Below are 25,084 nucleotides of genomic sequence, written 5' to 3'. Positions count from 1 at the left end.
CTGACAGAAAACCACAAAAAAAATTGGAAAAAAGAAGTCACTCAGATAAAGACGTTGAAAACGTCTTTTTATAAAGATATTTTTTAATAATTAAAATTTAACACATATAATCGATTAAATTGTGTTATTTTTGTTAAAATTAGGCTAGATAAATTGATTTGACCGAAAAATGATAAATCAAATCTTGAACTGATCTAAATTAATATTATTTTTTTATAAAAAATGACTACAATACCCTATTATAAAAAATGACTAAAATATTTCTATTATATATATATATATATATATATATATATATATATATATATATATATTAATTTTGAGAATCCTAAATTTTAGTTCTTTATTTTAATCATTTTTTATAATAAGGATATTGTAGTCATTTTTTATAAAAAATAATATTAATTTAGACTAGTTCAAAATTTGATTAACCATTTTTTCGGTTAAATCAATTTGTCTAGCCTAATTTAAAAAAAATATGATTTAATCGATTATATATGTTAAATTTTAATTATTAAAAAATATTTAAAAAAAGATATTTTAAACGTCTTTATCTGAGTGGTTTCCTTGAAAAAAAAAGGAAGTAATTAATGCTAAAGATTCACTTTACTAATGGATGAAGAATAATACCTAACCAAATTACCTTTGGTTTAGGGAACTTAAGCTGTTGTTGAAGATGGAAGTAAAGATGATAATATTAAAATGCATAATATTTAAACTAAGGAATTTTTTGTTGATACATACTCATCACAATAATATTGTAATGTAAAGGTAAAATTCTAAATGCAGTGAGCTGTACCCTTTGTAAATATAAAACCAAATAAAGAATATGTGCATGCAGATAAAAATAAACTTGTTATAGTTATAGGAAATATAATTAACATATAAGCTAAAGCCTTCTTTTTAGTCTTTTTATAAGAAAACATGCATGGAATAATGCTTCAATTTGAGTGAAAAAAGAAAGTGATGGTGCAAGTGCTGGATTCAGTTGTGTCTTTTTGCTAGAGTGGTCCTTGTTTTTCTCCTTTTTTTTTTTTTTTTTTGGGGAGAGGCTTCAGCCTTATGGAAGAAGAGGTTTGTTCCATTGGTTTAATTTTACCTTCTTTGAATGAAAATGTCATCAGCAAAATTTGCCTCCTTATATGCCTCTCTAATCTCTATATTATTATTAAATGTATGTTTGGTTGAATTAATAAAAAATATATAATTATTTATGTGTCTTTACTTAATAATTTAATTTTTTTGGATAATTAATTTCTTCTTGATATAATATTAAAATATTTATAATAAAAAAGTCTAAAGTTTAATTTGTGTTGCCTCAATTCTTTTAAATGAAATTTCATTATAAAACAAAAATAAACATATGCATAATTCATACTTCAAACTCAAGAAACTATTATATAAATTTGTGTTAGATGTGTTGTTATTTATGTATCTTTATTTAACAAATTAATTTCAAACTTTTGAAATCTTAATAACTCTATGGCAGTGCTTATTGTACCCTTAATGTTTGTTGGTTTTCTTTTGAACACATTTAACAAATAGAAATATTGCAAAAAATGTTATATCAATGTTCTTTTTTGAATGAGTTTCAGTTATTAATTCCTTCTAGTATATGTAATATTTATCATTTTTTTAATAGAATTTATTACAAATTCTAACTTAATTTGTCAACTTTTTGTTGGCATACGGAATAAATTTAGGTTGCATGCAATATTAGTATTAAAAGTAAAAATACTAGATTATATGATATTACAAAACTCTTTTACGCTATTAATGCATATAAAAATCAAAATGTATACAATTCCTATAAGTAAAAATATCACATATGTAAGTCATGCCATACTAGGGTTTTAAAGAAAATTAAACTTATTATTAGAGTGTAAATTAACTTGCAATTCCCACATAGGCATGCATTAGTTTGCAAAATCTTCTTTGGTTGTTTATAATATGAATCTATTTTTTATACACGGTACGTATAAAAAAGTATTACACAAAGAACAAATAGTATATTATGACATCAACAAAAGTAATTAGTTTTTAAATTATTTAAAAAATCATTTAAATATATAAGTTTAATTGAATAACTATATAAAATTTTTTATATTATTAATGTATCAAAATTAAACTCTTATAATATTTATCGTTAATAAATAATAACAATGACTAATTCTTTTGAAACAAAAGATCTCTCAACTCTTAAGAGAATAAATCTTTGATCACAATTCACAAGTATCCCTCCATTATATTCACAGAGATAACTTATATAAATACATGCTCTCAGCCTCTCATGCTTATTGGTACTACTTTGGCAGATGATTCATTTGAAAAAATTAATTAAAACAAAAAAGAAAACCCCCCCAAAAAAAGTAATAACCGTGCTTTCTCCGTTCAAAAATGTTCATATTATAAATTATAAAAAAAAAAATGCCCCCCTAAGTGGGGAATAAAAAAATGAACTTTAAAAAAAGACAAACAAAACAAAAACAAATCAACATACACAGGACAATGCTCCAAAATACCCCATCAATATCTAAATTTAAAACATACAAAAGAATCAAATTTGAAACATAATTAAGCACCAAAATTGTTTTTTGAGTACTTAAAAATGAATCTAACTTTGCAAATTGCATGATACTTTATCTCATTTTGTATTGTACTGAAGACAAGAATCAAGAAGAAACCAACTCCAATTCAAGCTCATTTCACTCCAATCTGAAAAGCAATATGTTTAATGCTGTACTAGGAAGTTCATTCAATAAACCGTTATCTGAAAACCATTTGCTTATAATGCCTTGAGACGATTCGTTTGGAACTCCGGCCGGCCACTTGTCTACTAATCTAAACCCGAATTGTGATGCGGCCGAAAGCAAAGACGGTTCATCTACGCGACGGAATATATGGCATAGAATCAGAGCAGGCACATTACCATGCTTGTTGCTTGCGCCAGAAGTAATTAGTTCTCTGGCGCTTGCAAACAAAGGCAATATAGCTTCAGGAATGTATGTAACATCTGTGCCAATGATGACATCAAACCCTATTTTATTCCCTTCTTTTATGGCTTCTATGTGATCATTGTTTCCCCACTCCAGTCTCTTTGTAACTAGTTTGGTTAGCAATGGAGGCTCAAGATTCGATGAGACATTTTTGGCAAGGAGGTCGAGGGCAAGAGCATCCCCATCGGTAGCAACAACTAGGTCGGCATGTTTAGCAGCAATCATAGAACAGATTCCCCCACAGCCACTTCCCAACTCCAAGACCCTTTTCCCTGCAACGATATCAGGGTTTTCGGCGAGGACAGAAGCCATCAATCGAGCCGATTCCCACAGCATTAAGCCCGTCGATTTGCAGGTATGCTGGTACTCTTTTGAAAGTACCCTAATCTTGAAGTCCCAACCTCTAAGTTTGATCTCAATAATCTAAAAGGAAAATTCAAGGAGGAAAATTAGCATTCAAAATTGCCATCAGACATTCAAAATTTATGGAAACGTCTTTTAGAAGTAGCCTCGGATAGTATACATCAAATTATTTATTAAAAAAAATGATGACTTCGAATATGATAATTCTATGGTAGAACTTAAAAGAATCAATCAAAGGCGAAAAATTGTTACCTCATAGTCGCTGGAAGGTAAGGCTCCAAACATGTCAAATGCCACACCTTCAGACAAGTCAATTGCAGTGCCATTTAAACTACCATTCGAACTATTTTGCTTCGCTTCAGAACTACCAGAACGATTTCCCTCAGCTTCGTTACTAGAAGAAGTGTTCAAATCCTCTGTAAACCGGAATACAGCTTGGACCCAACGCCTGAAACCACCAAAACACGGTAGGAGAACTATAAAGGGTTACTACAGTCAAGAGAAGATTGAAAGAAAAACCAAATTGCTTTTTCACTTTTAGGCAGTTGATAAAAAGAGGGAAGAAATGAAAGATCATAACTGAAGTAAGATTGTAACTCTTATATACAACACTAAGGTAACGTTGCATGATTGTCCTGAGACAGAGAAAACTGAAATCTTGCGGATAATAACATGTTTGGAGAAGGATACAGAGATAAAAAATTAAAATCGTCCGTCTTGGGACAATTTTAAGATAATTTACGTAGTTCCAAAATAAAGGGACGAATGTGACATGCCTTTCTCCAAAAAGAAAGAACGCAGAACACACATCTATAAAACTATGCAAAAGAAAAGTTACCGGTTCATGATCAATTCTCTCGAACGGTTCTCAACTTGTTTGCAGTATACATGAAGCTTGTCAACAGCAAAACCATTTTCTCTGAATAAATTCGTCAAGAACTCGTTCGAAAAGTAGTAAGCACGCTGGATAGAAAATAAAGCATTACATTAGGAAATAAGAAATTTGGGTGATCAAAGTTGTAAGATAACATTGCCAGAACTGAAACCTTACAGTGCCATCACCTCTGACATAAAAGTTGTCACTAATCTTTTGATCCTTCCCTGAAAATCTTTCCTATAGAACAGAAAATATGAATCACATGAATCATCATAAGCTCAGACAAAAAGAAACAGTGAATCAAAATTTGGAATTAAACAATTCCCAAAACAACACACTATAGTTCGTAATTTTTCCTTTTCTCTTATACTGTAAGCCATCCGAGCCGTATCAACCAAACCTCTATCCATCCTACTCTAACCACCTTGGTATAGTCATCAAACCTAAAAGTAGCAATGTTTTATTTTTATTCACTTTGATATGAACAAGAAAAAGAAGTAAATTTTGATTCATACAATTATTAAAGAGAAATCAATATCAGAAGGAAAATTATCTGGACAAAAAATTGAGCACTAGTCTATTCTTTAGGATATTATATGGTAACAAAAATCAACCTGGGCAAGATCTCCCGTGGCATAGTCTCGGAACAGCACATATCCATTTGGCTGCAAATGGAGAAAGGCATGAATTTCAACACATTTGAAATGAACTGTGAATAAGTTATCTAGCAAGTTTTATGAAAATGTAAATCCAATTATTGAATGCTAAAGTTTCTTACCTTGATAATTTTTCTAACATTTTGCAATACTAGATGCATCTTTTCCGGGGACACTGCAGATAACATAAATATCTGTTTACCAAGTCAGATACTTAAACAAGTGATCTACATATAGTTCTCAATAACAAGAGCACAAAACTTGTGAAATGAAGCCAAAAAATTGACAGATAGTAGCTAAGAAATGCAAATGTGATCCCATAATCATTCTACAATACACAATGTAAGTACCATGGTAACAATATCAACCGAAGATGGAAGAATTTCTTTGCACAGATCATCAACTGTCAAATCAGAGACAAAAGCTCTAACACGGGACTCCTTGAAGTCTTCATGCGTCTACAATTACAAATAAAAATATAATTACATAAATAAATGTAACAAAACATGCTTCCGTTCGATTTGGAATGCTGTAAAATAAGCAATACTTCTCCTTTTATTTTATTTTATTTTATTTTTTATAAATGAGAGAAGCTTAGGTGATACAAATTTGTTCTTGATCAACATATATCAAATGCAGTTAATGCACTCTTTTTCCATAATAGAAATATGAATTCCTATGTCTTACAGGTAATTGGATTGAGTTAGCGGATCACTGAGCAATAGACACTGAGGTTACGAAAGGGGAACTACATACTGCTAACCTGGAGGTGTTTGTGTCAAACACGGTTTAGACCAATGCTCCAATACTATGTATGGATGTGGATTTACATTTTCCGGCACAATTAATCATATCAGAAGAGCTGGCAATTAGGTCCACCGTCCATTACTCTATCATCCATCAAAACCATCTATATCTGAATTTAGTTTAATACTATTTACCCATTGAATTCAGTTTAATACTATTTAATATTGTTGGATGTTTTAACAATTTTGTAACAAATCAAAATGATATAATGGTTTATTTTTTTTATTGATCTTCTATGGTCCAACCCAACATTCATGATCCATCTATTTGCCACTCTAAATTACCGAGTACCATACATTTTTTTATATCAACAGATCAGGAATGAATCAAGAAGCAGACAGCAAAATTGCTACAATGGAGAGGAAGTTTACAAAACGAAGATGTCTACCTTAACTAACTCAATAGCCCGTGGCGAGAAATCACATGCATAAACAAAAGCATCTGGATAAGATGCTATCATTGGAAATATAGTATTTCCGGCTCCACAACCAACCTGTTTAGTAAAAAGCTTTGACTATTAAGCAACTTACTAATACAAAGAACTACTAAACAGGACTTTGACAGAAAATGAATTCCCTTCATAAACACCAAGAAAGAAGAAAATGCAAGTAATATACCTCCAAAATCACTTTTCTTCCTTCTCCCTAAAAATGATTTTCATGCAAAAAATTGCTTAAATTGTCAGTACTGCAAGCATCAAAGTTAAAAAGAAAACAAACCAAATCAAAATTGAAGATATTATTTCCTCACTCACCGAAAAGTAATCTCCCCATTCCTTATCCAAGTAGTGCCTATCCTTAAAAAACTGTAAAAAAAATTGAATCATCACTACAGCAAAACTACTTATAGCAAATGCCTTGAACATGAAACACAGATAATGGGTGGAAAACTTGGAAGAGTGATCATCCAGTTACAGCAATAGTCAATAGACACCACAGACAAGAGGAAACCAAATACAAAGTGAGGCAATAAGACATTTGCATTAACAGAGTATAGAACAGACTAGTCTAGTCTTTAGGTATTACTGCTAATCCAATTCAGTATATCATTTTCACCAATAAACTACACAAATCTCAGCTTTTTATTTTATTTTATTATTACAAATTTCAGCTTATCTTCATTCATTTGCACATCCAAATTCCCAAAACAATGAAACCAATGGCAAAAGATACTTATAATTAATACTAATTAAAAAAGAATATTTCCCCAAGTATCAACTAAATAAAACATAATAAACAACCCTTTACCTTGTCCTTGTGGCGCTTGTAGAAGACATCCCAATACCTCTTGGCTTCTCTTTCATACTTCTCTGCAAAGTAGAACCCAATAAACAAAATCCCAAAAAAAAAAAGCTTTTTTTGTGCGGGAAGTTGCAAGCATGAGCATTATAAGAAAGAGTACCTCTCCAAAAAGGCGTGACCCCATTATTTGAATTTGGGTAAATTTGCAACCTTTGAGTTTGTTGCGGTTTCTGTTGCTCCATAGAATCTTGGGTAGGTGATGATGATGATGATGATGTCATTGCCCTCACTGTTCTTTGTGTCGTTAGGCTCATACACAAGGGTGTGTTAGCACCAAAACTGAGATCAAGCATTTATTTGCTTAAATTGCAAAAAAGAATGAGAAACACTATGTTTATCTATAACAAGTTAACAACATTTCAACGCGCCATTTTCTAACTTTTCATCTCCAGGGTTTAGATCAAGATTCGCACCTCGGGGTTTTACCCGAATTAAACTGGAAAAATCTTTACAAAGCTTAACGCTGTTGTGATATTAGGGAAAAACAGATCGTACGGTCCGATTTGATGGTAGAATAATCGAACGGTCCGATTTAGGTAAACAAATTGGGCCGTTCGATTTGTGCGCCAATGCCACGTGTTGCGCATGCAAGGAGTCCCACTCCTCCTTAATTTAATCCGTGCAAGCTCTCTTTCTCTCACAATCACAATTCACAATTCACATTCATTCTCTTCTCTCTTCTTCAACCTTCTTTCAATTTATTCCAAGTTCAAAAAAGCTACAGCACCACAGTGTCAAAGAAACTTAACATAAAAGATGTTGATCATCTTAAGCTTTACATGGGTAATTATTTCAACTATTTTAATTATATGTTATTATTTTTAGTTTTTTTTTTGTTTTTTAGCAAAAATATTAATGATAATGTTAGATATTAATATTGTTTATAATAATTAAATAATAGTTAATAGGGGTGTGCATGGCCCGGCCCGGCCCGAAGACCCGGCCCGGTCCCGAACACTTTAAGGGCTAATTTGGTGTGATTTCATCGGGTTTAGGGCCGGGTTATGGTCTCAAAAATAGACCCGGTCATTATTTCGGGTCGGATCCGAGCCATAGCTCGGGTCACCCGAAATCGGCCCGGTGGCCCGGTCACCATACACAATAAATATTTTGTATTATTAGTGATGGATGATGGCTATTATTATGTGGAATTTAAGTATTGTAAACCTTAATATTTTGTGTTATTAGTCATTATATATAAGACTATAAATTAATGTTTTATATTTAAAATGCATAAGACTTTAGACTAATGCATAATATTGTGTTATTTATATTGATTTAAATATTTGGTGTTATTAGGCAATATTAGTATTGATTATGGTTATGCTTTAATTTTAGAGAAGAGTTGGTTCTTGTTATATTTTTCTAAGTGAATTTTACCATGTCAAATAATTGTTGGAGTCTTGGAAATTTGGATATTTTTACATGCTAACTTACAAGAAGGTATCAAGGTAATATAATGTTAACGGCCCGGTTTTCACCCGATATAGTTGTGGCCCGAAATGGTATAGGTTTCATCGGGTTTAGGGTCGGGTTCGGGTCTCATAAATGGACCCGGTACATATTTCGGGCCGGGTCTGGGTTACATCAAACCCGGTTTCACCCGGCCCATGCACCCCCCTAATAGTTAATATATTGTAATTAAAAATATATTATTGGAGTTAGTTAGTGAATATTGTTAACGTAGATTTATATATTAGAAAATATATTTTTAATGTATTTAATAATAATAATAATTATTATTATATTTTAGATATATTTAAATTTTATTAATTATTGTTAGAAACTAAATTATTATTGAAGAATATCTGAAAAATAAGTTTAGCATATTTTAAGTAAGTAATGAAAATTAAATATTTTTAAATTTTAATAATTAATTAATTATTATTGGATATTTAATTAATATATTATTGTAATTAAGTTTTTTAAATTTTGAATAATGTTAGTTAAGTAATTTATATGTTAGTTGTACGTAATGCAATAATGTAATAATTGAATTTAGTGTAAATTAATTAATTTATTAACACTAAATGTAATATTAATTTAAAAAATTATTTATTATTATTAATAAATTTAGATGCTGCTTAACATTTTTAGATATATTATTTAATAAATTATTTATTATTTAATAAATTATTTATTATGAGTAATAATATTAGAGTTGTTGAAAATAAAATACTATTTGTAATGTTTGGATATATAATTAGTTAGTTATTTTAAGTCATTAATTATTATTATAATAATATAAGTTGTATTAATCTTGTGTTATATGTTGTGTATGTGTGTGAATAGATAGAATAAAAGTAATACGATATTAGTGTTATTATTATAATTATAGTTTTATTTTATTGTTTGAATAATTAATGATTGTTTGTTAAATATAAATAAATGATATTAATATTAATAAATAATTATGTTTTAAGATTATAAATTATGATAAAATAATTAAATGTAAATTAATTAATAAAAATTTTAATTATTCAATATTTATAGATAATTTTGATGTATTTGACTATATTTTGTAAAATTTATGAATGTTAAATGTAATCATTAATTGGATCTGTACAATTCTATTGTAGATGAGTATTTATGAGAGATTGATTTTTATTATGTTTTTTATATTTAAATAATCTAATGTCAGTTAATAATGGTAAACGTTCTAATCGAGAGGTGGTTTCTGACACACATACATTTCACCTTCCGGTTGATGAGTGTGTTGTGACATTAGAAAATGTGGATGTTATTCTTAGCCTTCCAACAAATAATCTTCGAGTGATTGAGTGACCATGAGTAGTCACAATGTTTTAAAGGCTGAATGTTTGCACCTAAAAGGCAGATTACAGAATAAACTTCATAAAGTTGACGTGATTTCAAAACCTAAAGAATCATTTAGATTTGATTGATCTAAATGGCATTTAGAGGTTCGTGAAGTGTCACATCATATTATTATTTGGGACAATTTTATTTAGAGACATGTCTAGGACAATAGTGCACTGAAAATTTTTGTCTTTGCTTTGTGACTTCGTTAGGATCAGAGAATTTAGTTGTGGATTGACATGCCTAGCACACTTGTATAAAGCGCTATGTAGGACATCTCGTTTCTACTGTAAAAATTGATAGTCCAATGACACTTTTGCTAAACGAGATGTTCTATATAACGCTCTATACAAGTGTGCTAGGCATGCCGATCCCCAACTAAATTCTCTGATCTTACGAAGCTGCGGAATAAAGACAAAATTTTAGTGTGTCGCTGTCCCAAACTTGTCTCCAAATAAGATTGTTCAAAATAATAACATGATGTGGTACTTCACGTACTTTTGAATACCATTTTCATCAATCAAATCTAAATGATCCTTCAGGTTCCGAAGTCACGTCAACTTTATGAAGCTTTCTCTATAATTTGTTTTCTTAGGTGCAATCCCAAATTTGTGCAAACATTTAGCCTCTAAGACATTGTGACTACTCATGGTCACTCTATCACTCGAAGATCATTTGTCGGAAGACTAAGAATAACAGTCACATCTTCCAATGTCACAGCACACTCATCAACCAGAAGGTGAAATGTATGTGTGTCAGAAACCATCTCTCGATTAGAGCGTTTACCATTGTCGATTGATATTAAATTATTCTAATATGAAAAATGTGATAAAAACCAATTTTTCATAAATACTCCTCCATAATAGGATTGTAGGGATCGACAGCAGTAGGTGGTTACACGTCAACATCCATAAACTCTACAAAATATAGCTAAATAATACATCAAACAAAATTATCTAAACACATTGAATAATTAAAATTTTTATTAATTAATTTATATTTTATTATTTTATCACAATTTATAACTTTAAAAATAGAATTATTTATTATCATTAATATAATTTAATTATATTTAACAAACTAACATTAATTATCTAAATAATAAAATAAAATTATAATTAATTATAATTTTAATAAAACTAATATCGTATAACTTCTATTTTATTCTATTCAATACATAACACATAATACAAGGCTAATAATAATAATTAATGACTTAGAATAACTAACTAATTATATATTCAAATATTTTGAACAGTGTCTTATTTTCAATAACTCTAATATTATTAATAATAATTTATTTATCAAATTATTTATTAATTTATTCATTAAATAATTATTTATTTATTAACGTAGTTTTTGATTGCGGATGGCAGCTCATGACGGTGAGCCAAAAATTCGCCATAAAATAATGGCGAATGGCATTGCGAAAAGTAGCGAAAATAACGGATTACCTAAAAGTGCATATATATGTACAAAAAAACATGTAGAAAAATTGCAAATATAATAAACTATAAAATATAATCATATAATCATTTTTCTAGTCATAAGACATCCAATTAATGCAGTAAATATAATAGAAAATTCAGCAAATAAACATAAGACATGGAACATAAAAACTAAAAACTTAAAAGAAAGACCAAAGTCATTGTATTATCGTGTCTTTAAACTAAAGAATGATGAAATAAACCATCTAAATTCTAGCTCTAATAAACTTGGTTCCCCCTTTGGAGCTGCAGGTTGTTTCCTTTTTCTATTTTGTTGTCTTCTCCTAGTATTTTTCGTAGGCTCATTTTTCCATTGTTTCAATTCTACTGAAACGGACAGCAGCTGCAGGATGAGCAGGAACAGTGCCAACAACATGACCAGCAGAGGTAGGGGCAGGGGTATTAGAATCAGGGGCTGGTCTGGAAGTTGACATAGGGAACTAAACTGAACGGAAAAAAATTGGAGGAATATAGGTTTATGAGGAAAGAGAAGGAGACGATGAACTGAACGAACAACAAAAAAAAAAAGGGAATGTATGTAACTACGAACCAGAAAGAGAGGGAACTGTGATGATGAGCAGCGGCAACCACCAGCGGCGGCAACCACCAGCAACGATGGGCGGTGACGAACAGCGATGGGCAGCGGCGAAGATCGGCGCCGATGGCAGGCACAGAGAAGAGAGAACAGAGACGGAAAGCCGTTTTTTACGTTAAGAGAGGAAGAGAAGTTTTTGAATAACAGAGGCTAATTAGGGTTACAAGTATCACTTAGGGTTTCCTAAATTACCCAATTACCCCCAATTTTTTTCAAAAAATCCGAAAATCCCCGCCATTTCCGCCATTTCAATGGCGTTCCGCCATAGCGCCACCGCAATTGCGGCCGCCTTTTCACCCGCCGTGAAAACCACGTTGCGGTGGCCTCTGTATGGTGGCGAGGCCAAATTCCGCCACGCCATACCGCCATGGCGCCGCCATAACCGATATTTTAAAATACTGCTTATTAACAAATAATTTATTAAATAATATATTCAAAAATGTTAAATAATATCTAAATTTATTAATAATAATAAGCAATTTTTTAAATTAATACTAAATTTATTGTTAATTAATTAATTAATTAATTAATTAATTTTCACTAAATTCAATTATTGCATTATGCACAGTTAACATATAAATTACTTAATCAATAATATTAACAAATTTAAAAATATTTAATTTTTATTACTTACTTAAAATATGCTAAATCTATGTTACAGAAATTTTGCAATAATAATTTAGTATCTAATAATAATTAATAAAATTTAAATATATATAAATATAATTTTAATAAAGTTTAACTATTCCGTTAGTTCTTATAATTTTACCAAATTTTTAATTAGGTCTTTATACTTTTTTTTTCTTTTAATTGAGTCATTACACTACTTTTAATTTTGTAATTACATCCTTTTCATGTTAAAAATGTTAAAATTAACATAATACTTTTACCAAAATACATGCAGTCAAAGATTTAATTAAGTTTTTAATTATAAATACTTTCAATTTGCGAAGAAATATTCAGTTAACTCTAATATTTTTTATACTAGGAATGACTTAATTACAAAATTAAAGCAGTATAGAGATCTAATAATTAAAAAAAAAGCATAAAGACCTAATTAAAAATGTAATAAAATTATAGGGACCAATTAAGTAATTAAACCTTCTAATAATTATTACTAAATACACTTAAAATATACTTTTTAATGTATAAACCTATATTAACAACATTTACTAAGTAAATCCAATAATACATTTCAAACTACAATATGTTAACTATCATTTAATCATTATAAATAATATTAATCTCTAACATTATTACTAATAAATTTTGCTAAATAAAAAAAATAAAAAATAATAACTTACATAATTAGAATGGCTGAGATAATTAACAATGTAAAGAGCAGGACAATCAACATCTTTAATTTTGAGTTTTTTTGATATTGTGAGGACCGTGAATGTAGATATATATAGTAAAGAGAGAATGTCAAGAAAATAAAGAAGAGAATCAAGAATCAGTAAAAATTATGGAACGTACTACAAGCAAATAGGAGAGAGTTTCATTAGTTAGTGTTCTGTTTCAATAACAAAAAGTAGTTAGTCTTATAGCTATATATGTAGAAGGTCTATGGTGTAGTTAATGGATATAATTCATTCCTATCAATTCTAGTCATAAAATATTACTCAATCACTTCTTCTCTGCACTCATATCTCAGCAAGCCTAACATCTTGCTGCAGAATTCATCTTAGTTCTTTGCTGCATTAATCTAATCAACTCATTGGGTAAACTTCACATGGTACCAAGAGCAAAAGGGTAACACCATGGCTATGATCCTTAATTCCGTTGCATCATCTTCCAAGTACTACCTTTCAGTCATCACAGACAAATTGGATGCAAATAATTTCATCCCATGGCACCATTCAGCCACCATTACAGTTGAATCTCAAAATCTTGAAGATCATTTTCACAAGGATAAAGTTCCTCAACAATTCACTGATCCTACTGATGTCACTAACCAGGAAAGATTGAATCTGAAGATTATAAAGAATGGAAGTTGCAAGATCTTTTTCTACAAACATGGCTTCTTGCTTCTATCAATACCAATTTCAAAAACAAAGTGGTAAAATGCAAAATCTTCTATGATATGTGGGAGAAGCTTCAAGAAGTCTTTACAACATCATCAAGGGCACGCATTCACAGTGTAAAATCTCAATTGAGATCTGTCAAATATGAAAAATCAGCAAAAGATTACATTGGTAAAATTCACACTCTTGTTGATTCTTAATTGCAATTGATAGTCATTATCCGGATGATGATCATATTCAAACAATCCTTGATGGATTAACTGAGGAGTACCAAGGATTCATCTCATCTGTCATGTCTAAGATGGGACAAATCACTGTCATAGAGACAGAATCATTTCTCATTGCTTATGAAGAAATGCTCCAAAGATTCAAGAAACCGCAACACTTGATTCCATTAGCTAATCTGTCACAAGCATCAAGTTCTTTTGCTTCTAATTTCCAAAGAGGCATGAATACAAGAAGAGGAAGAGGAGGAAGGTTCTCTCAGAGAGGAGGAAGATTCAATTCCAATAATACAAGGCTCTTTTGTCAAATCTGCAATAGACCAGGTCATGCTGCTTGGAATTGTTATTTCAGATTTGACCAAAATTATGAATCTCCAAATGTTATCTCTTCCATCCAATCTACAAATCTTCCTCCACCTCCACCCTTATTCCATCAACCTAGACCTTATCATGCAACAACTTTGTTGAATGAATCACCATGGTATGCTGATTCAGGAGCTTCTCATCACATCACTGCTGATCCCTCAAATCTTTTACACGCTTCAAAAACTCAAATAGGTTCAGACCAACTTTATATAGGTAATGGACAAGGTATAGCCATCTCTAAGTCAGGTTCATCTCTGTTACATGACTCTAAAACTGATCTCACATATAAATTGAATAATCTTTTGATAGTTCCTTAAATTTCACAGAATATTCTGAGTGTTTCTAAATTTGCAGTTGACAATTCAATTTTCTTTGAGTTTTGGCCTAATCACTACCTTGTTCATGATCAAGTTACCAAGAATTTTCTTCTACAAGGAATAACTAAAAATAGCATATATGTGTTTCCTCATTTGTTTTGTTCTATGGCCAAAATGCACAAATTGCCATTTGATGACTCTAACTCTGTTTACTTAACACCTTTAGAATTGGTATATATAGATAATTGGGGACCAGCCCCATCTATTTCCAGAAATAGATACAAGTATTACATATGTTTTGTTGATACTTGCACTAAGTATACATGTATTTCCTTGTTTAAATGAGAGTCTTGTTACATTTCAAAATTACAAAAAACTACTTGAAAATCAAACTGGATGTACAACAAAATCTATACAAATTGATCATAGTTCTGAGTTTTTATCAAATGCTTTTAGATCTTTTCTCTTGGATTGTGGCATTTCACATAACTAGCTTGTCCTTACACGTACTAACAGCAAGGTAGTGTTGAAAGAAAACACAAGAAGATCACAGAAATTGAATTATCTCTTTTGGCCATAGCTGGTTTACCTTTAAAGTTTTGGGAAGATGCCTTTATTACTACTGTACATCTTATTATTAACAGATTACCAACTCCTCTCTTGAACAATTCTTCACCATTTGAGGTTTTGCATCATAAAGAACCAGATTATACTACTCTCAAGGTATTTGGTTGTGCTTGTTATCCATACCTCCAACCATATAACAAGCATAAATTGGATTATAGATCTCAATTATGTTTATTTTTGGGTATGATAGTCAACATAGAGGGTATAAATGTTTATCTTCAAATGGTAGATTATATAGGTGTTAGGCATGTTCTCTTTGATGAAAGGAAATTTTCATATTCTATCATGTTCCCTACTAATCAGAATACTTCTCAAACAAAGGCTACTAATAATGATTTTGTCCAGGTCATAAATATTCCTTTTTAGCACTAATTCTATTGATCACCTCCATATTACACAACCTCAACTCCCATCTTCTGACTCTCATATATTATCCTCATCCACACACATGACACAAGCCTCATCCTTAACATTAACACCTATAGTACACACTACATCAGAAACAATACCTATCAATTCTTCAAAATAGCAGCATATTACTCAAAATCTTCCTCATGGCCATATTCCTATTTCCAACATAGAAATTTAACTACCAGTGTCACTACCTTCCCAAATTATACCAACTCAATCTCTCCCACTCCCACCCCTATCCCCTCCTCCAACTAATAGACATAAAATAATTACTAGATCTAAATCAATTAAACCTATAAAATCTACACTAACTGTGATTACTAATGTTGTTGATGATCCTGAATTTCTGTATCATATACCTAAGAATGCTACTAAAGCTCTCAATCATCCCCACTGGGCTCATGCTATGGAACAAGAATACAAGGCTCTTTAAAGATGTCAAACTTGGACTCTTACAAGTCCACCACCTAATTCCACTATAATAGAAAGTAAGTGGTTCACCAAAAAAAAAAAAAAAAGAAAGTAAGTGGGTGTTTGCACTCAAAAAGAACCCTCAAGGACAAATAATTAGATATAAGGCCAGATTGGTGGCAAAGGAATTTCATCAAAGGGAAGATTTTGATTTTGATCAAATATTTAGTCCTGTAGTTGAGCCACAAAATATTCAGATTGTTATCACTTTAGCTCTTAATAAGGGTTGGCAATTGAGACAATTTGATTTTGATAAGGCATTTCTTAATGGTATTTTACATGAAATAGTTTTTATGGAGCAGCCACAGGGGTTTATTCAACAAGATTTCACACATGTTTGCAAGCTTAACAAGGCTATATATGGTCTTAAACAGACACCCAAGGCCTGGTTCCTAACTCTAGCTTTTACTCTCTCTCATTTTGGATTTAAAAATACTAAATCAGAGAAAAACTGCAACTTCTATTACTCTTCTTCTAGCATATGTAAATGATATTTTATCCACAGGAGATAATTCACATGAATTGCAGACTTTGATTCAATAGCTCAATACAATTTTTTCTCATAAAGATTTAGGAAAATTTAACTATTTTCTTGGACTGGAAGCTACATACCAAGGTGACAATTAGAGTTTTCTTCATCAAAGGAAGTATATCAAGGATTTGTTAGATAAAACAAAGATGTCAACATCGAATACTGTACCAACTCCGATGGTTACATCTACAAAATTACATATTAATGATTCAGAACAGTTTGATGTAGGTCTATTGCGGGAGCTCTTCAATATCTTACTCTGACCAAACCAGATATCGCCTATTCAGTACACAAAATTTGTCAATTTATGCATTCTCCAACTGTCAATCAATAGAAAGTAATCAAGAGAATTTTGAGATACATTAAAGGTACAATGGATTAGGGGTTGTTATTTTCTAAAAACACTGGCTTGAGGTTACTTTCCTTTTCAGATGCAGATTGGGGATCTGATGTTGATGATAGAAAGTCTATCACAGGGTATTGTGTCTATTTTGGATAAAATCTTATAGCTTGAAAAAGTAATAAACAACAAGCAGTCTCAAGGTCTAGCACGGAAGCAGAATATAGAGCCCTGGCAGCAGCTCAAGCTGAATTAGTATGGGTACAGAATTTACTTTTTGAGCTAAATGTGACATTGAAGACCTCACTAGTCATCTACCGTGATAATCAAAAAGCTTGTCTCCTTGCAGCTAACCCAATTCTGCACAGCAAGTCTAAGTATTTTGAACTTGATCTATACTTCATTAAGGATCATGTCAGCAGAGGCAAATTGTTTGTACTAATATTTCAACTCAAGAACAAGTTGTTGATATACTGACGAAACCTCTTACATTGCCTCTCTGAGTGAAGTTTAAGTACAAACTTCGGGTTTACTCAAGTTTTCCCTTCAGTTTGAGGGGGAACGTAAAGAGAGAATGTCAAGAAAATAAAGAAGAGAATCAAGAATCAGTAAAAATTATGGAACGAACAACAAGCAAATAGGAGAGAGTTTCATTAGTTAGTGTTCTGTTTCAATAACAAAAAGTAGTTAGTCTTATAGCTATATATATAGAAGATCTATGGTGTAGTTAATGGATATAATTCATTCCTATCAATTCTAGTCATAAAATATTACTCAATCACTTCTTCTCTGCACTCATATCTCAGCAAGCCTAACATCTTGCTGCAGAATTCATCTTATATTTTTGTATATTTATATATATTATTTTACAAATATTTAATATATATTTTATATTTCATTATATATTTTATACTGCTAACATAAATATCTGTTTTTTTTAAGACATAATATGTACATAGTTTTTTGTTGCCGGTGCACGGTTGGTTTAGGATAATGCTTCAACAAAAATAGTATAATTCAGTAGTGTTGTTTTTCGCTGTTGTGTGGAGGATTTGAAGAGGAAATAATGCACTTATATCTGATAAAACTTAAAAAGATTAACTCTTTTGCACAAGCATGGCTAGTAAATAAGAGGATTGAGAGGGAGTTGCGAAGTAGTGGGATTAGAAATAGGATACAATTATGTGCTTATTATGAGCATAGGACTTTGAGGTACACTATTAGAGTATGTCAATTTGTGTTGGTGGATTGGGTGAATACCTCTTCCATTTGCATGGCAGAATTTTTGGCACTGGAAATAGTATTACATCTGTTCCTTGAGGAGCTTGGAGACCCATCGGGAAGAGTGTCTTTCATGGTCAGGGATTTCAATGTTATTAAGGGTAGGAAAACAACACTCTGCAATATAAGCAACAAGCTCTGTCAAAATTCTCTTCTTTCTTAGGACAAATGCTTTCTATGGACTAGAAGATTATGTAAATTTGACGAAATTCGATAATATAATTACAGCTAGCGACATCCTTTCTTGAAGATACAAAAGAATAATAAAATGCAGACAAGGGAAGAACAGAAATACATTTATATCCATCACTAAGATGTCACACTCTCATTCATGGGCTTTTCAGTATTGGTGTGTTCTTGTTCTGTCTCTGGAACAGGGACTTTGTCCACCACCACCTCATCAGCATTGATGGCTTCGGATTCTTTGGCGGTAGTGGTTTCTCCGTTCTCTGCTGCTGCCGGAACATCGCCATTCTCATCTGCACCCTTTGCTTTGCCATGGTTCACTGGTTTTGGGAGCTCTCTTGCAGCAGAGGATGTCTCTAATAGGCGGCTGATTCCGTCATACAAGTTCTTAGCATCCATAATAATTGTTGCTCCACCGGGGTAACAACGTCCAAAACATGTTGCAGAATGAGGATAAGCAACCTATACATCAAAATAAATATTTCAAGGAATCAAGAACATATATTTACAGTAATTTATTGAAAGAGCATCAGAGCAGATTAGCAGCTCAAATTATAAACAATAATTTTGTATGTACTCCACTCAATGGGACAAAAGTTAGTTAATTTGTTATTATTTTTATAGTATCAGTCTCATGGATGTAAATCATAAATCACCTCAATAAATGCCCGGCAGAGTGAGAGGAAAAGTCCTGATTCGTTCGCTCTGAGCACTCGAGTTGTATTGTACAGCAACAATGAATCAGAAACAGCTCGTAATCCCTTAATCAATTCTTGGGCAAGGACATGTTTTAGACTTATTGGGGCACATGGACGAAGCTCATTCATTGCTGCAGATACACCTGCAGCCACCACAGAGATAGCAGTGCAAATGAATCCAAGGATAAATGAGACTGACTAGAGGAGGAGGACTAAGTGATGAAGCACAATAGCACATATAACATCATCCCATCATAAGATTAACGGCACACATTTAATAAAATTGCTACAAACATCACATATCAACCATGAATATTTCCATTATGCATTGCCGTTTATATTTTTTATCTGATCCAGAAGTTTATAGACACATTCATACACACACAAAGTGATAGAGTCTACGTGGTATCAATCAACAATTGACCATATTGTAAAACAGAAATTACACCATTCAATAACTTCTGGTAGAAATTGGTTTTGATTAATCCAACTAATGTGTCAATTGTTGATGAGAAATTGCAAATTTTTAAAAATTAAATAGTCAGTATGAAATTAGAATTTTAGTGGAATATCACAAATGTCAAATTTTATCAGCAGTACATCCCTTAATTTATTCAGTTGATTTTGTGAGGATCCATTCTGCAAGAAGTATTCATTGGGGTAAAATTGGTCTGAATTGAACTGGAATAAAGATGATTGGCTTTACAAGAGTGTAGAGTATTTTCACATTAGTAATAAGAAAGGTTTATTTACACTTTTTGAATCCATTAGAACTCTTCATCCTATACTCTTATTCAAATGAGGCAGTTGATATGAACTTGCAACATGAATTTGTAGATATAGGCAGATGATGAAGCATCAGCAATTTCCAATTTAGCAAGAAACAATAACTTGACTTACCATTAATAAAAACAGCAAGAGGTGGATGCTCCATCAAATAAGATGGTGGAGTGACATCCTCCTGACTTTCTTCACCAACAGTATTTGCAGGGAAGCCAACAGCTGGGAGTGGAACCCACCGATGCGAATCCAAGACCAACTGAAAACAAATCAAATACTTGATTGATCATGACATGAAATTGGGCTACTTACTGAGAATAATATGGAGGCCATTGGCTCATTTGAGTAAATGAAAAATGGAAAATACATAATTTCAGTTTACACACATGCAAAATAGTTTAACTGTACTGAACTTGCCTGAAAGTTCTCTACTGCGGTACTCATATTCTTTGAGAATAAGTTAAGAACAACCCTGTAGAGAAACCAAAGTGTATTATGATGTGCTTTGAGTATGACTTAACCTAGAGAAAATCATAAAAAGAACTATGTATTACTCTTCAAAGAGTGATGGGAGCAAGCCTCGAAAATCTAGTCCAACCCATCCAAGTCCCATAGCACAGTACTGTGAGAAAAGCAATAAGAAAATGTCATATTAATGTAACTTCTGCATGGAGCAATAATAAATATTTTTATCTCTTTTATTTAAGGCTAATGTTTGTGTTTGTGTGTGTGTGTGCATGTTCGCGCTGCAGGGGGTGTTGAGGCGGGGGAATCTAGTCCTAAGTCTACAGAAATATACCAATGCATTCCGATTTCAACATCAAGTAGAAAATGATGGAAGAAGAAGCTCACCATGCATTGATCCAAAATATTTGAGAGAGATCCACCTTCAGTTATTTTTGGAAGCATAACTTTCAAAGTTTGAAGATGTGACGTAATTTGATGCATTGACCAACTAAAAAGAAGCCCACCATCATAATTTTCCTCACTTCCTGAAGTATCATCAGCAAATATTGCTCGATATTGATTAACAACGTCAAAAAGATGCATTCTGTGACAGTTAATCATCCCTTTTAGGTACTCATACGGATTGCTCTGGTCCAGATCCTCAAGTATACCAGTAAGCCAAGCTTCACGGCATCTTAAGAACTAACATCAAATAACTGTCTTGAGTTAAAAAGAAGCAGGAAGATGGTAATTTAAAATAGTATTGGAAATGAAATACAAAAGATGTAGGCAGAAGAATATTGTATGAAAAATAAAATGCATTAAGTCTCACCAGCAAGCGCATTCCATACTCACTAAATACTCCTATTCGCCGTAAATATCCAATAATGCGGAGGCATTCGGGTAACTAGCAAAGGTAACATTAGTAAGAAACTAAAAGTCTAAATATTTTTCCAGATGAATCAAGCAGCATTTGTACATGCATTAAATAAAATCATGGGCAGGAACCTGAATATTTGAGCGAAGTTTCTGAAGAAGCTGAGAAAGTAGTGATTGGGTAGTTAACCTAACTTCTGCAGCTAATGCTTGAATAACTGGCAACCTCTCCAGAAGAAAAATAAAAATTATAACAAGAAGCTATAAGCATTTCAAAAAAGGAACAAAGAAAATAAGACATTTCCTTAAAATCCAAAAGCAAAACTACATGCTTAACAAATATGGAAGGTACATATAAACTTACTTGGGATGCATGGTTGAAAGTTTACCAACAAATGCTTCCAAATCTAGTGCCTCATCATAATTTCCATTTCGTACACAACTGGACAAACATAGAAATTTATAAGACTTGGTTGTCATCACAAAGGATGTGTTTTCATGCACCATGCAAAACATTAACATGACAATGGAGAATGTATCATTTCAACATACGTGTCCATAAGTTGGGGAATTTCTAGCAAGTCTAACAAAGTGCTATGATTGGCTAGCATTGTTTGGTTCATCTTCCTCTTTTCCAGAATCTGTTCTGCAGATTCTATGAACTCAGTGCATCCAGATGTCAGCTTTGGGATTTCATTTATCTGTAACAAAGGAGGTTGATGTGAAAAACGACACAAGTGTTTTTTATTGTATACAAGAAGAAATCAATCAAAATTACAAGGGCATAACATGGCAATTGCTTTTCTATAATCATAACATTCTATTTGAACAAAATTATTCCACAGTTCCAGAACTTAGTTTTCTATACAATCCAGTAGCGTCAACTGATCCATGTGGTCAGCCCACCCAGTGGGGTGTAACATTCAAGAAACCAAACACCTACCCCTATGTAGCCCGCAACATTGGCCAAGATGCATCTAAAGTTCTATTCCCTTCCCGAAATTGGAAAAGTCATCACAACAATCAGATATGTGTCAATCGGCTCATGAAGAAATATTATATCAAATTGGATGAAATTAATCTTATACTTGCCAACTGCATTAGGACTTTATCACTCCTAAACAAATTCTCAACTCAACGCACAAAAAAGCACAACTACGCTTGCAATACTAAGAAAATCTGCTAATGCTTACGATTTAAGCTCAATTGATATCAAAACTGACATTTGAAAAATATGAACAATACATAACACACAATAAGAAAAATATAAACCAAATTATTTTAAAAAAAATTTACCATGGCTTCAAGATGCTTGTCAATAAAGGTGACTTCCTCGCGAATCGCTATCAATGCATCCGCGGCGGAAATGAACGACCGGTAATTCGTTACGGCTACCTCCTGCATTTGCCGCCGGATCCGCTCCGCATCAACGCGAAGCAGCTCCGGTTCCTAAAAAAAACATCCATCACAACAATTAACACTTCTTTTTTGCATAATCACCAACACTACATTCTGGAATAGTACGAAAAAAGAAAAGGCTTAACGCCAAGTAATCTGTTACATTTAATTAGATAATTCAACAAACTCTATCTGTGAGAAAAAGAAGTGAAATGAAACCTTGTGGAGGCGATCGAGGGTGAAGGAGAGGAGTTCGGAGACGTATGGTTGCTGCGAGTCGGAGGCCAAGGGGAGCAGCGCTGCCATCGGAGAAGACGACGTCGTTTCCTCTGCGCTATGAGACTGATGCTCCATTATTTTGGAGCTCCGAAATTGAGATTCAAGTAACCACTTGGGGGATCTGGAGCGAGGTTGGGTTGGGGGTTCGTTGTTGAAGAGTGAAGATGACGGTGCAGGTGGTGGTGGGAATCACAATGGTTTGTTGCTGTGGTTAGGATCTGGATCCACTGAAGCAAAATTCCTCAAGAGAATGAATGCTATGGAGTTTGGAGTTGGTTTTAAGCTGGACCACTTTTTCCAGAGACCATTGATGGTCCCTTGAAATTTCACTGTTGATCGTTGTTGTGCTCCCGTTTGGCCGTTTACTTGTTTATTCTAGTATTTCTAATAAGAATCTATCTATATAAAAAAAAAAAGTAAAATGTCAACATTGAAAAATGAATGGGTAAAAAATAAAATAAGTATTGTAGCTGCCAAAATAATAGCTCTGAAAAGAGTGTGTTTGACAAAAAAAAAAAAAAAAAGTTATTCCCTGAGACAGAGTAATAGAAACTTCAAAGCATATAAAATTGGGAAGGAAATTTTGGCTATGAGCGGCTTCTTTCTCTTTTTTGGGTTGAAATTTCAAATCAGAACTAAGTGAATAAATTTAAACTTAGGGTTTTATATTTCAATTCTTCTATGTTCTATCCTTGATTTTCTGTCTCTCTTCACTTCTTTCTTTCTACTTGGGCGCTCTCTCTCTCTCTAAAAAGAAAAAAGAAGGAGCTCACTGGTGATGGAAACAGTAACTGGCATAGAATACGACGACAGAGGCTCCGAATTTGTTTCTGGCGAGTAGCAAAGATGAAGAATAATAAATTAGAGGTGTCGGTTGCTGTTGATGCAGCTGCAAGGAGAAAGAATAGTGGCACGGTGAGTGGTGTTACTACCGTCAGAGAAGAAGGAGCAGTTGGCAACAAGTTGACGACTTCAGTCAAAAGAATGGAGAGCTCCGAGATCCTGTCGGTGGTGGTGTGGCAGAGGTAAATTTTCTTCTTTAAAAGCAGAATTTTATTTTCTTTTTTCTTTTGAAAAAAAAATTACAGAAAATGCCATTAGGGTTCGGGATGCAAGCAGAGAAAATGCCGGAGCTCCGGTGCAATGTTTAGGTAAGCGTTCCGACAATGTATTTTTGTGGTGTGGTATTATTAGTATTTTAGTTTACTCTGTCCCCTGTTAGCAAAATCTTCTAACTAATAAATATGATGGAACATATTCTTCTTCCTTTTTTTTAACATTTTAATTAGAATTTTTATATAAGTAATTTGAAAAGCTCTGGCTGAAGCTGCGCCTGCCAAAACGGTATGAGTGATGCGTCTGCCTTAATTGCTATTTTTTTACCTTTCTTTTATTTATATTATATCATTTTTGTCACTTCTTTAATTTGTTCAGTTTAATTTTTGGATGGCAAACATTAATATTTAACTAAGTTTATATGTATTTAACTAATTTTGTTCTTCCTTTTCCTTCCATAACTTTTGTATGTTTGGTTTTGAGTTTCCTTTAAAAATGAGTTTCCTTCCATGTATAAATATTGAAACTCAATGGCACACAGATAATGCAAATGGTTAAAGTCATGTATTACATGCAGTATTTTGTGAATATGCAGCAATAATACTAATAATAGTTCATAAATTATCTTCTTTAATTTACCTTTTCTTCTGCCATACATGCATAATGAATGTACCTTTCCAATTTTTAGTTTGCATTGCAATTTCTATGAACTCAGTATATACCACTGCTACAGTTCTATGTTATGGTTTGTCAGACAATTTTTTAATCATTGAACCATGTTCTTGAAACAAATTTTTTAATCAATTGCATCTTTCTTGTGTGCCCTCGATATGATGAACTTGGATGTAGCTGCTCAATTGTGGTTTAGAAGT

General features: G+C 32.2%; 2 protein-coding genes across 4 annotated transcripts; both read right to left on the bottom strand.

Annotated features, from left to right (window-relative positions):
- Positions 1-2,497: 2,497 nt before the first annotated feature.
- Positions 2,498-7,422, bottom strand: LOC130936516 (uncharacterized). Its single transcript, XM_057866601.1, has 12 exons — positions 7,101-7,422; positions 6,947-7,008; positions 6,454-6,504; positions 6,317-6,343; positions 6,088-6,192; positions 5,243-5,350; positions 5,015-5,086; positions 4,851-4,901; positions 4,411-4,473; positions 4,198-4,322; positions 3,612-3,807; positions 2,498-3,419 (listed from the first exon to the last, which is right to left on the bottom strand). The coding sequence occupies exons 1-12, from the start codon at positions 7,291-7,293 to the stop codon at positions 2,706-2,708; spliced, it is 1,767 nt and encodes a 588-aa protein (XP_057722584.1). The 5' UTR covers positions 7,294-7,422; the 3' UTR covers positions 2,498-2,705.
- Positions 7,423-17,001: 9,579 nt separating this feature from the next.
- On the bottom strand, positions 17,002-23,473 carry LOC130936124 (conserved oligomeric Golgi complex subunit 8-like). 3 transcript variants are annotated; one of them, XR_009068065.1, is made up of 14 exons: positions 23,097-23,473; positions 22,776-22,928; positions 22,032-22,180; positions 21,844-21,921; positions 21,612-21,705; positions 21,436-21,510; positions 21,009-21,305; positions 20,711-20,778; positions 20,574-20,628; positions 20,277-20,415; positions 19,335-19,519; positions 18,788-19,140; positions 18,472-18,609; positions 17,002-17,150 (listed from the first exon to the last, which is right to left on the bottom strand). XR_009068065.1 is itself a non-coding variant. In XM_057866128.1 (13 exons), exons 1-12 carry the CDS (start codon positions 23,229-23,231, stop codon positions 18,802-18,804), a joined length of 1,767 nt encoding a protein of 588 aa, XP_057722111.1. In that variant the 5' UTR covers positions 23,232-23,473; the 3' UTR covers positions 18,292-18,609; positions 18,788-18,801. The 3 variants fall into 3 exon arrangements, 2 of the variants coding, with proteins under 2 accessions (XP_057722111.1, XP_057722110.1); XM_057866128.1 differs by lacking the exon at positions 17,002-17,150 and having other exon boundaries at positions 18,292-18,609; XM_057866127.1 differs by lacking the exons at positions 17,002-17,150; positions 18,472-18,609 and having other exon boundaries at positions 18,616-19,140; positions 23,097-23,472.
- Between the last annotated feature and the right edge of the window lie 1,611 nt (positions 23,474-25,084).

This window comes from Arachis stenosperma, chromosome 6 (genome assembly GCF_014773155.1).
Source record: "Arachis stenosperma cultivar V10309 chromosome 6, arast.V10309.gnm1.PFL2, whole genome shotgun sequence".
NCBI classification, from domain to species: Eukaryota; Viridiplantae; Streptophyta; class Magnoliopsida; order Fabales; family Fabaceae; genus Arachis; species Arachis stenosperma.
This window is presented reverse-complemented; position numbering and strand designations above follow the sequence as displayed.